We start from the raw sequence: 12,835 nt of genomic DNA on the forward strand, positions 1-12,835 counted from the left end.
GTAAAAGTTTAGCTTCCTGAATGGAATCCCACTAGAAGAAGAACAGAAGATGTGGCTAGGAGTAAATTAATCTGCGGTGAGAAAGAGGAAGAGTTAGAAATGCTAAGTTTGAGATGTCATTAAAAAATTCAAATGAAGTTATTGAACGGGCAGTTCGAGGTATGTGTATGGAATCAGAAGAGAGGTCTGGGCTGTGAAGAAAATTTGAGAGTGATTAATGTATAAATCACATTGAAAGCACAGGGACCTAAGAGGAGAACAGGGAAGGGCTATCTCTAGAGAAATTGCAACATTTCTCTTCTCTTGTCCATTTTTCCTGTTTTGTTCTCCCCATTTCTTCATATCCTCAGGAATATAAATAATATACCATGGAATTATTATTCCAGTTAAACTAAAATCTGTTTATTTTATAGATGTTTCTCCATTTATCAGTCTTTTTTCCTAACAGTATTAAGGAAATATTAAGTGTATTAAGAAAAATTATTTACCTCTAGTGGCAAAACTCATGACACAGCAGTTGTTTGCCTCAGGAAGGGAAGAGGGAGAGTAACAACTTATCACAGATAGAGATGTGGTTTGTTTTTCTTTCATAATTGAATCAAAATAAGAGCTCTTTGGGGATTTGCTTTTAAAATAAAAAAGGCTAAAACCGAATTCCTATTGGACAGAGGGGGAAGCAGGCCTTTTAATCTGATTCTTAATCAAAGGGCCTGGTTGCCCTCAGGCCCCCTGTTCACTTCATACTTTGACAGCAAGTCTGATAAAGGACTGCAGAGTATATTCTAGGTTGGGAGAAAATCATTGGTTAACAAAAATAGGGACATTGGTCCAGAATATGACAAAAATAATATGAAAAAGTGACCAAACCAGAAAAAAGAGAGGGAGGGGGGCAAAAATACTTTAACAGATCACAGAACATCACAGAAGCTCCACTACTTATTTTGTATCTACAGCTATTCCTCCAGTGGAATAGTGACAATACCTTTACTAAACAATTGTGAAGCTTCCGCCACTTAGAAGTCACAGAGAACATTGGTCAGCAGCACCACGCTTTCATGGCACCATACTGAACACAAAGAATTCTTAAAATCATGAAACAATACTCCCCACACGACAGCATACTTTCTCCTCAGAATGTCAGAATGCAATGTTTGTCCACTGGTAAAAGCCAAATTTCAGAATAATGGGGTTTTTTTTTGCAATCAACATAAATTAGTTTAAAAGGGTTTGCGTGTATAGTTTGGGGCCTAAGTTTACAATCAATTCAATCTAGACACTTAACTTGAAGTTTTACCAAAAGTAGAAGAGAAATTAGGATTTAAATGGATTCTACCATATGCCTTTGAAATTTATTTATTTAGTTATCCTCACCCGAGGACATTTTTCACTGCATTTTAGAGAGAGAGGAAGGGTGAGAGAGACACATTGGTCAGTTGCCTCCAGTGCACACCCAGACCTGGGATCACAGGCATCTAAACCAGGACCAACCCTACAACCCTTTGGTGACAGGACAGTGCTCAAACCAACTGGGCCACGCCGGCCAGGACTTCATATCTCTTTTTATTAATCAGCTATTTTTGCTGCTTTTCCTTATTGTGGTTTTCTGGTTTTATTGCCTTTGATGATAATTCTATACTTTGTCTTAAAAGAAAAAGAGGAACTTCTAATCATTTGATACATAAGTTTCTATCATAGAAGAAAGTTTTTAAGTAACTGAGTAAAGTAAGTTTTGAGATGGTCTACATGCTGTGTAACTTTTAATACAATTTTCTTCCCCACTCTCTTTTGACAGCTAAGTTGAAACTGCCACATTCAAACAGAACTTCATCTGCAGCATGAAAATATGCAAATATGCCTTATCTTATAACCCCCACATAATAGTACAATTGATGAAAAATATTAAATAAATTCTTAATAGCCTCATGATATTAAAATTCAAGTTGTTATTGAATCTCTCCATATTACTCTTAGATTCTGTCTCAACTGGGACAATATTCCAAGTATGGTAATTGTTAAATATACCATAAAGCAAGGCAATTAAATGACTCAATTTATCCTTCATATATTTAGGTTTAACAGTAGACTGTTGACAACTTCACAGACTCCAGAGCTGAAACCCTAGCCTCTCCCTCAGATTGGTTATATTTTATTTTTAGACGTAATCACTTCCCTCCGGTAAATGGTTAGTGACCACACACACAGGTCTGCACATGAGGAAACTAAAATGGGAACCTGCACTGTGAATCAGCTACACAAGACACAAGAAGAGTGGCCTCGTCAGTCCGTGCTCAGCGGGTCATCTTACTACAGTGCTGTGCTGACATTTTAACTAGTGCAAATGATACCAGAAGTTCAGCAATTTCCATGGCATGTTGAGTATGCCTTACTTCATAAGCACCTTCTACCAAGTGGCATGATAAAAACCAACTCTTCATTTTGTTTTTAATTTCCTTTAGTACTTTATGTTACATGAATCTTGTTAGGGTTCAGATTAATTTTGAATTCATACCCTTATTAAAATTATTCACAAGGATTAACTTGGTAAGTTCATGGACTGGCATATATACATATTGATAGTTCTACATACAATATAACTTGACTGAAGAATTGAGATACCAACACCACAAAAGCAAAACATTCAGGGGCATCCCAACTGGGGAAGTTTCAGTTATGTGAGATGATTCAGTTCCACAGATCTGCTGAACTACACTGTGCCTAGAGTCAATAGTCCTGCATTATACACGCGGAAACTTGTTTAGAGGGCAGACCACATGTTCAATGTTCCTACCACAATAAACAAAAAGTTACCAATGGCAAAAATAACAAAATAAAAGGGACCTGGTAGCATGAGATGCAGAAAAACCAAATGAGAGAAAAAGGCCAAATATGCTAAAGGTGCATATTTCTAAGCATTTCCTCAGACATGCTGCACTAGATTTTCCTGGGGAGCTTGTTCAAGGTGAAATGACTGAACCCCACCCCAGGCTTCCTGCATGATGGGCGTCTCTGAGAGTGGGGCTTGCAAATCGACGCCCTCAATGACATTTGCTTGCTCTAAAATTGGAAAACCATTTATGTAGATAATTCAAGTCATGGCTATCATCAAAAACATTTGTTATGCACTGGCACGTGCCTAAAAACCATGCTCTTCTTAATTAAATACTCATTTTTCTTTCTAACCAAAAAAGTCCTATGCCCTCTGATTAAGTTGCAGTTTGCATCACCTGCTGAATCTTTTAAAAGGAAGACACATAAAGAAATGCAGAAGAGTAGCACCATTATCAGAATAAACTCTCCTGCTCAATGTACTTCTTTTTCTTGTGAGTCACTAGTGACTTTTTCTTACTGACCAAAATTTTTCCCCCCAAGAAAATATGACAGTCATAGGTTGTCATTTGTACAGTGGTAGACCATACAAACTTTCATGTAAATTATTTTAGAAAATGTACCTCCTGCCAAATTACAAAAAAAAAAAAAATCATAGACTTACATAACATTCCCAGACACTAAAATTTGTTACAGCTTTATAGGAAATGATTTTACTTTATATTTGCTTCACAAGTCTCACAAGACTCTACTAGAGTGTATTTATGCCTGTTTAGCAAAAATTATTAAGCAATATATTTAGAAGAACAAACACAAAAAGCCTCAGATTCAGAATACTTCACCACATGTGATCATCCTCAGAATACATTCCATGGGATTATTTGCATGGGAGAGTCGAAGTTCTTTTTGATTATCAAAAGGCTTCTTTAATGTACATAGCTCAACTTTTAATTATGAGGTACATATAGATCAGATCAATAACTTACATATCCTCAATGTTCAAGAAAATTTCCAAATGAGCCACATAATCACATATAAAAGGCAGAGGTGGAAGTAAATATTTCAAATTGCTTATGAGCCTTTTGGAAATACTTATAAGGTTGATAATCTAACAATTGCAAATAAATATTGCCTATTTAGTTCAAATATTTTGTTCACCTCATCCGAGGCATCACAAAACTGATGTATAATTAAATGACATTTCTTTTTACACCTTCTAGTCTGTTTTTCACTTTTTCCTAATTAAGATTAGTTATGTCTCCAGTTAATCTTAATTGGTGAAGGGTTTCTGTACTTATCATTTTTGAATAACTTACAACTTAAAGGGTAAAGGGAGAAATATACACACATGGAGATGAACGCAGATACATTTATATGTATAAATATCAGTGAGAGAAAGGAAAGGCCATTTAGACTCATAAACATACACATGAAAATGAGGTAACTTTAGAAATTCTCAATGTTCAACAGGAAAGTCAATGGGGGAAACAATGAATTATTAGTTATTTTGTCGTAATAAAATTAATCCATAGCCTGTTCAACTTTAACCAGATTTATTTTCATACTTTTTAAAAATAATTTAAGGACTATAAATAACATTTGGCGACTAGAAAAAGAGGTAGCCTGGATACCTGGCTTGTCCCTGACTGTCACGGAAGTGGAAGCAGGAAGCAGGAGCATCGCCGCCCACAGCCAGTGTTTCCAGCAGCCAGGGTGACTCATTGTGCCTTGAAACCATGTGAACAAGTGACCACAGATCTGCAACAAAACAAAGTATTTGAATTGAGCTGATTACATAATTCCTTTCATCATATAGCCAGAAAACCCTCCTCACCAAAGAGAACATAATAGATTTTTACACTATGTATAATCCTGTAGAATTGCCCCTTGGTATCGACGAGGGATTGATTCTAGGACCCCCCCAAGAATAATAAAATTTGGGGGTGCTCAAGTCCTTAATATAAAATGGCATGGTATTTTTATATAGTCTATATTTGCATAAAGGTTACAGCAGGGTATGCCTACATATCACCGCATTTGAGTGGATTCAACATAGTGCTCCTCAAGTGGCAAGTTTAAGTTTTGCTTTTTGGAAATTTCAGGGATTATTTATTCTGAATATTTTCAATCCAAAATTGACTGAATGTAGATACAAAACCTTCATGTGCAAAGGGCTAACTATAATTGGATATCAATTATATCCAATTACATGGACACTTTAATGTGGATGAAAGAACTCTGAATATATTTTCAGATTAGTTCCTATTTATCGATGTCCATTCAGTCTCATATAACTTAAATTTTCACTTCTTTAAAAATTTTAAAAGCCACACCAATTATAATAATTTGTACATATATGTGTGTGCATATATATGAATACTTTTATGATTTGACTTATACGAGGTTCCCAGAATAGTCAAATTTGTAGAGACAGACAGATTTGTGGTTGCCAGGGGCAGCAGGGCAAGGGAGAAATGGGGAGTTAGTTTCAATTTTGCAAAATGAAGAGTTCTGGATCGTGGCAACTCTGACAAAAACCATGTGAAACTATTTAATGCCAATGAAATATATAATAGTTAATTTTATGTTAGGTGCATTTTACTAGGAGAAGGTATCCAGCCATGTAATAGGAAAAATAGAGACATTTATTGAAGAAAATACAAGATATAACAAAACATTGTATACAGGACAATAATGCCTCAGTCACCTTCAAAGTAGACACCTTGGGACATCACACAGTTCTCCCAATCGTCATCTGCCACCCCATCATGTTTTCCCGAATCTCAGAGTCTAAAATCTCTTCCCTTCCAAGGATGATTTTAGTTTTTGGAAAAGCCAGAAGACACAAGGTGCCAAATCTGGGCTGTAGAGAGGATGAGTCACCTGGGTGATTTGATGTTTTACTAAAAAACTCTGTATAGGACATGATGCATGAGTGGGTGCATTCCATGATGAAGTTGCCAATCACCAGTGGCCCATAGCTGCTGCCTTCTAAATTATCTGAATAGTTTCCATGGAGGAATGTTCAAGCTTAACACAAAACTTGATGCATTTCTGATACTGTATTTGCTTAGTCATTTCTAATGCTATAGCCACAAAGTGCTCATGCTCACTCAGACACACCTACCACCTCCACTAATACAGTGAAGTCGTCATTGTTCATGCATGTGCATTGCAGTCCACTCTCCTTGGCTGCGAGATTACATCAATGTTGCACAAACTGTTCTCATTATATTAACAGTGGCTGGACCTTTCTGGACATTACACACACACACACACACACACACACACGGAGTATTTGTCCTCTTGTGACTTTATTTCATCATGTGCTCAAGGTTTGTCTATGTTGTAGCATGTGTCAAAATTTTATTCCTTTTTAAGGCTGAATAATATTACACTGTATGTTTATACCATATATTGTTTATCCATTCACCTTTTGATAGATGCTTGGGTTGCTTCCATCTTTTAGCTATTGTGAATAATGCTGCTATTAACATGAGCATACAAATATCTGTTCAAGTACCTGCTTTCAATTCTTTTGAGTACATACCCAGAAATAAAATTGCTGAATCATAATTATAATTCTATTTTTAATTTTCTGAGGAACCACCATAATGTTTCCCATAGAAGCTGAACCATTTTACATGAGCAATGATGCAAAACAGTTCTAATTTCTCTACATCACATTTTAAATTTTTTAAAAAAATAGCAGCCCTACTAATGGGTGTGAGATAGTTATTTCGCTGCGGTTTTAACTTTCATTTCCCTAAGGATTAGTGATGTTGAGCACTTTCACATGTTTATTAGCCATATTTCTTTGAAGAAATGTCTACTTAAATCTTGCCCATTTTTAAATTGTTTTTTTGTTGTCATAGGAGTTCTTTATATATTTTGGTTATTACCCCCTTATCAAACATATGACTTACAAATATTTTCTTCCATTTGTGGATTGCCTTTTTGCTCTGTTGATTGTGTCCTTTGCTGCACATTTAAAAAAAATTTTATATAGTCTAAATTATCTATTTTTTTCTTTTATTGTATTAGCTATCAAATAGAATTACTTATATTTTAAAATATACCTTTTAAAAATTATTTATTTATTTATTTTTAGACAGAAGAGAGGGAAAGAAACATCAATGTGTAGTTGCCTCTCCTGCATCCCCTACTGGGGACCCAGTCCATAACCCAGGCATGTACCCTGACTGGGAATCAAACTGGCAAACCTCTGGTTACAGGCTGGTGCTCAATCCACTGAGCCACACCCGCCAAGGCTAAAATATAGCTTCATTATTTACTATTCTATTTTCTCTTCTGAATAATAGTTTTCCATATTTTGGCTTAATTAATATCATTACATTTTCTATAAACTTAACTATTTTGCTACTGGATTGAATAATCACTGCTAGTGGAGTAATTACTGCACACATAAAAAGTAATTTTTCCTTCTATTTAAAGAGTGAAATGGGTATATGCAATGCCCTCTATACCTGAGCCTACCACTGACATCATATTTAACATTAGTGTATTACCTCCTCAAACTGGTTGTCTTTCTGAATGCATACTACTCCTTTGTAGGTATTATAATACTATATTTAGTAAAGAGAATCCTTTAAATGGAAAATTTGAACATTAATTAAATTAATTTTTATAGTAAAGTAACTAGATTTGAAGTGAATTGCAAGTAAAAATATCACAGCTCCCTCAGTGCACTTGACAAATGCAGTATTATTAGAATAGCTATTCTGAGTTCCAAGTATGCAAATAACATATTATACATTTGCCACCAAAATTTATCCTACAGTTAAATATAAAAGAAGCCATCACACCAGTATCTAAATGTCATCAATAGACACACTTCAGAAGACAACTAAAGTCACTATCTTTCGTCTTCTACATGCACAAACACCCTAAAATCAGCATTTTGAAATTAATTCAAGATTTTTAGATATTTCTGGGTGAACAGCTAGAAGCAGCAATTTTAATATTAAAACCATATGTGTGGTTCTAAATATCAAACAGCTGGTTTTATGCCTTATTTCTTTTTGAAATTTCTCATCTAGATATAGCCCTAATCCTTATATGACTTTGCAAACTTCTCCTAGCTATTACTTCAAGTCAGTTGGTGACTGCTAAAGCAGTTAATTCTATTTCAAAGAAATAAACTCACAAATATTGATCTAACTTTCAGGGACATCCTTCATCATTTGCATTTTTAACCAAAATGATTTTTATTAGTTGATAAATTAGCAGCACAGTATAGTAGTTAAAACCATGGCTTTGGGGTGACTTCTGGACAAGATGGAGGTGTAGGTGGAAACACTGTACCTCCTGGCACAATCAAATTTATGAACAACAAATATTTAAAAACCAGAATGCAACCAAAACAGAGAGAAAATTAAACTGTACTGAAGTCCGACAACAACAAACCACTCACCCAGACAGGTAAAAGGGGCAAAGTCAGCGAGTCAGTGGCTAGCGGAGCTGGGTTGCACAGGAAAATGTGGCTAGACTGACCCAGGCATATAGGCAGCGGTTGGCAGATCCCAGGCATGGGGTGGCAATGGGCAGACCCAGTGAGGGCGCAAGGTGGCTGGCTGACTGCGGTCACACATTTGTGCACACATAAACCAGGCAAAGGAGCGAGCAGTGAGACAGACCACACAACACAGAGCCCCAGCAATGGGAAATAAAGCCTAAAAGCACCAATTGGAAAAACTTTCAGGGGTCAAGATTCCTGGAGAGGCTCCCAGGCTCACAGACAGTTCGTTGGAGAGACCCAAAAGGTTCTGGAGGGTGCACAAACACAGACATCTGGGAACTAGCACCAGAAGGGCCCAATTTGCTTGTGGGAAGCAGGAGAGGAGACAGAAATCTGAGAGAGAGAGCGGAACAAGTGCCAGTGCCCCTCTCTGACCCGGCCCCCACATACAGCATCACAACCCAGCGACCTGGGTTGCCTGGCCCTGTGAACGCCTCAGGCTCCACCCCTCATACATAACAGGTGTGATCACACCAAAACATTATGGCTCAAGAGCAGCTCAAAGCCCCAGAGCCAATACTTCTAAGTGACAAAGAGATAGCCAGCCTATCGGATGCACAGTTCAAAACACTGGTGATCAGGATGCTCACAGAACTGGCTGATTTTAGTCACAAATTAGCTGAACAAACAAAGGCTTCACTGAGTGAAATGAAGCAAAGTGCACAAGGAAACAACAGTGATGAGAAGGAAACTGGGACTCAAAATCAATCTAGTAGACCAGAAGGAAGAAAAAAAAAGGCCAAACAGAAAAAAATGGAGAAATAAGAATTCAAAGAAATTAGAATTCAAAAAAATGAGGAGAGGCTTAGGAACCTCCAGGACATCTTTAAATGTTCCAACATCCAAATTATAGGGGTACCAGAAGGGGAAGAGGAACAGCAACAAGTGGAAAAGTTATTTGAACAAATAATAAAGAAGAACTTCCCCAATCTGGCAAAGAAAATAGACTTCCCGGAAATCCAGGAAGCTCAACGAGTCCCAAAGAAGTTGGACCCAAGGAAGAACACACCAAGGCACATCATAATTATATTACCCAAGATAAAAATGAAGGAGAGAATTCTAGAAGCAGCAAGAGATAAGGAGACAGTCACCTACAAAAGAGTTCCCATCAGACTGTCAGCTCTCAAAAGAGACTTTACAGGCAAGAAGGGGCTGGAAAGAAGTATTCCAAGTCATGAAAGGCAAGGACCTACATCCAAGATTGCTCTATCCAGCAAAGCTTTCATTTAGAATGGAAGGGCAGATAAAGTGCTTTTTGGATAAGGTCAAGTTGAAGGAGTTCATCATCACCAAGCCCTTATTTTATGAAATGTTAAAGGAACTTATCTAAGAAAAAGAAGATAAAAAACATGTATAGTAAAATGACAGCAAACTCACAATTATTAACAACCACACCCAAAATAAAAACAAACTAAGGAAACAACTAGAACAGGAACAGAACCACAGAAATGGAGATCACATGGAGGGGTAGCAACAAGGGAGTGGGAGGAGGTACAGAGACTAAGTAGCATAGACAGTAGGTAGAAAATAGACAGGGGGAGGACAAGAATAGTATGGGAAATGTAGAATCTAAAGAACTTGTGACACATGGACATGAACTAAAGGGAGGGAATGGGGGGAGTGGGTGTGCCGGGTGGAGGGGAATGAAGGGGGGAAATGGGACAACTGTAATGGCATAATCAATAAAACATATTTAAACAAAGAAAATAGGGTAAAGGCAAAAATACTATGGGAAATGTAGAAGCTAAAGAACTTATGACACATGGACATGAACTAATGGGGAATATGGGTGGGAGGGGAGTGCAGGGTAAAGAAGGAATAAAGCAGGGGAAATGGGACAACTGTAATAGCATAATCAATAAAATATATTAAAAATGCTTTAAAAACATGGCTTTGTGTCTGAGCTCTGATACTTCTGTATTTTCACTTGGTCTTTAGTTTTTCACATGAAAACAGGAAATAATACCAGCAACAAATCATTTAACATCTGGAAAGACTGTAGTAGGGGACCTTGAACACATTCTGTGTTCAAAAAAAGAATATTTGCTATTATCATTGTTCACTCTCTATATTTATAAATAATAATTAGTAAAAATTTAGTTACATTTCTCTCCTTAACCTGACATTAAATTTGATATTTAGACAATGAGGAAGTGCCAAGGCCTCCTAAAAATTTGTTCAATGAAGCTTTGACCCCTGTTTCAGGAACAAAGAACTAGAAAGCTATATAGCCATAAGTATAAGAATTCAATCTTGAGGTCTCCCAACTATTTCCTTCAGCCACTGAGAGAATGAATAGCTTCATTACTTAGCTTCAACCTCATATATCCAAAAGGTTCGAAGAATAAGATGTTATGGTTAGTTGACTAAATGTTCTAGTTACTAAAGAACTGCTATTCCACAAATCCACTGAAATATCTCAGGCCAAGATCACCAAGCTCTTGAAAGAAGAATTCTTTTCTCTCTCCATCTAATTCAAGTGCGGGTAGTACTTCCAACAGTTGACCACTCCCTCCTCCTTGAAACCCTCATTCTCATTGGCCTCTCCAGCCTCATACTCCCTGGGATTTCTTTCTAGATTCCCTTCTTGGATTTTTTCTTCTCTTCCTCGTTTCTTACCACTTGAATCTTGGGCTCTACTCTTCTATCTCTTTATAATGTCTCCCTAGGTGATCTCACCATTCTCTGGACTTTAAATAGTATCTGTCAGATGGTGAATCTAAAATTTACATCTCTAGCCCAGTTCTCTTCTCTGAACTTTAAACTGTGCATCCACCGGCCTACTCAATAATCTCTCTCAGACGTCATACTGTAACTGTACAAATCCATAACTGTACAAATTAAATGCTTGCTTCTCAGTCACAACTTGTTCCTCTCATGCCCTCCCCAGTCTCAATAACTAGTACCCAACAAAATGCTCAAACCAGAAACCTAAGCATTCATTGATTCTTCTGTCTTCTGCATCACCATCTCCCACATTCAAACTATTAACAGGTTATATCAATGTTACCCTGAACACATTTCAAATCCATTCATTGCTCTGCAGTCCTCTGCCACTGTCCTAGGTCAGACTGTCCTTATCTAGACTTCTCATCAATTTTCTTAACTAATTTTCCTCATCCTTCATCTGCTCCTGACCAAATTCACTCTCTATATAGCCCTAGAGAGCTTTTCTTTACTTAAAAAATGTTTATTGATTTTAGAGAGAGAAAAACATCGATGTGAAAAATATTCATTTTCTTCCATACATGTAAAGTTGGATCATGCCATTTCCTCCTTCAAACCCTTTCATGGTTTCCCATTATTCTTCAAATGCAATCTAAAAGCCTTTCTATAGCCCAGAAGCCATGGATAATCTGGCCCCTAACCATCTCTTCCAGTCTCATTTAGTACATTTCTCTTCACTAATGTCCTACTTCTCAAATTCCCTGGCTCTTTCCAACCTCAGGACTTTTGTACATGCTATTTCCTCAGCTGGGAACATATTGGGTCCCACTGTATTCTGTGGGACCTGTGTTTTATTACTGTATACTGATCACTTGGCATAGTACCTGGAAAAGCAGGGACTCCATAAAAATTTGCAGAAAAGGGTGAAGAGATTGAGAACTACAAATTGATAGTTACAAAATAACTAACTACCAAAAAGGGGATGTAAAATGCATCATAAAGAATACAGTAATGAATATTATAATAACTATCTATGTACAACTCCAGGTAGACACTTGAAATATCATGGGTATACTTTGTAAAGCCTATGATTTTCTGCCACTATACTGTAGAACTGAAACTAATATAAAATAATATTGAATGTAAACTGTAATTAAAAAGAATATTTTAATAAATAATCATTAGCTGAATTTTAAAAAGTAAAAAACTACCAATTTTCAAATCTTGAAACACAGTGAATTAAACTTTTCTTTGAATCTGTAGTGACAATTAATTATTTATTTTATAATTCTTAAGACATTCCAAAATCTAATATTTCAAAGGTTACTATAATAAATATCTTTTTGTACATTTCTAAAATGTTTACTATTGAATGTTCTTGGTTCCAATCTTGATTAAATAGAGATATACCCCACTCAGCTGGGATTATTTGAAAAAACCTTTTATCACATTCTCAAAATGAATCCTGTATACATTAAAAATAGAGCCAAAACAGCTTTTCCAGATCGTTAATCTCGACTGCAGGCTGTTGGCAGGGGTGACCCCAACAAAATTGCCAAGGATGAAACTTTCCTTGTGGTCTTTCTGGACCTCTCCTCCAGATCCCTGTCACCCTCCCCAGACGCCTGACGTTCTCAGGCTACTTTCCGCTGCCACGGACTTACCTCTGTTGCCCTCCTTGGATTTCTCAGTTCTGGGCTTTGTCCACAGTCTCCTTCCTCATTAAAACTTTCCTATTTTTCTGTCCTGCCCCTCAGATCCCAACAAAGTGATTATCAAGATAATGTTATAAATGAATCTAAA

General features: G+C 36.7%; 1 protein-coding gene across 1 annotated transcript in view; it reads right to left on the reverse strand.

Moving 5' to 3' along the window:
- The window catches only part of COL19A1 (collagen type XIX alpha 1 chain), a 348,702-nt gene that overhangs the window by 324,306 nt on the left and 11,561 nt on the right, over positions 1 to 12,835 (reverse strand). The window contains exon 2 of the mRNA XM_053665015.1: positions 4,458 to 4,584. Within this exon, the coding sequence (XP_053520990.1) occupies positions 4,458 to 4,548 (91 nt within the window). The 5' untranslated portion in view covers positions 4,549 to 4,584. The remainder of the gene's footprint in view (positions 1 to 4,457; positions 4,585 to 12,835) is intronic.

This window comes from Artibeus jamaicensis, unplaced genomic scaffold (genome assembly GCF_021234435.1).
Source record: "Artibeus jamaicensis isolate MK-2021 breed Jamaican fruit bat unplaced genomic scaffold, CSHL_Jam_final contig_388, whole genome shotgun sequence".
In the NCBI taxonomy this organism is placed as follows: Eukaryota; Metazoa; Chordata; class Mammalia; order Chiroptera; family Phyllostomidae; genus Artibeus; species Artibeus jamaicensis.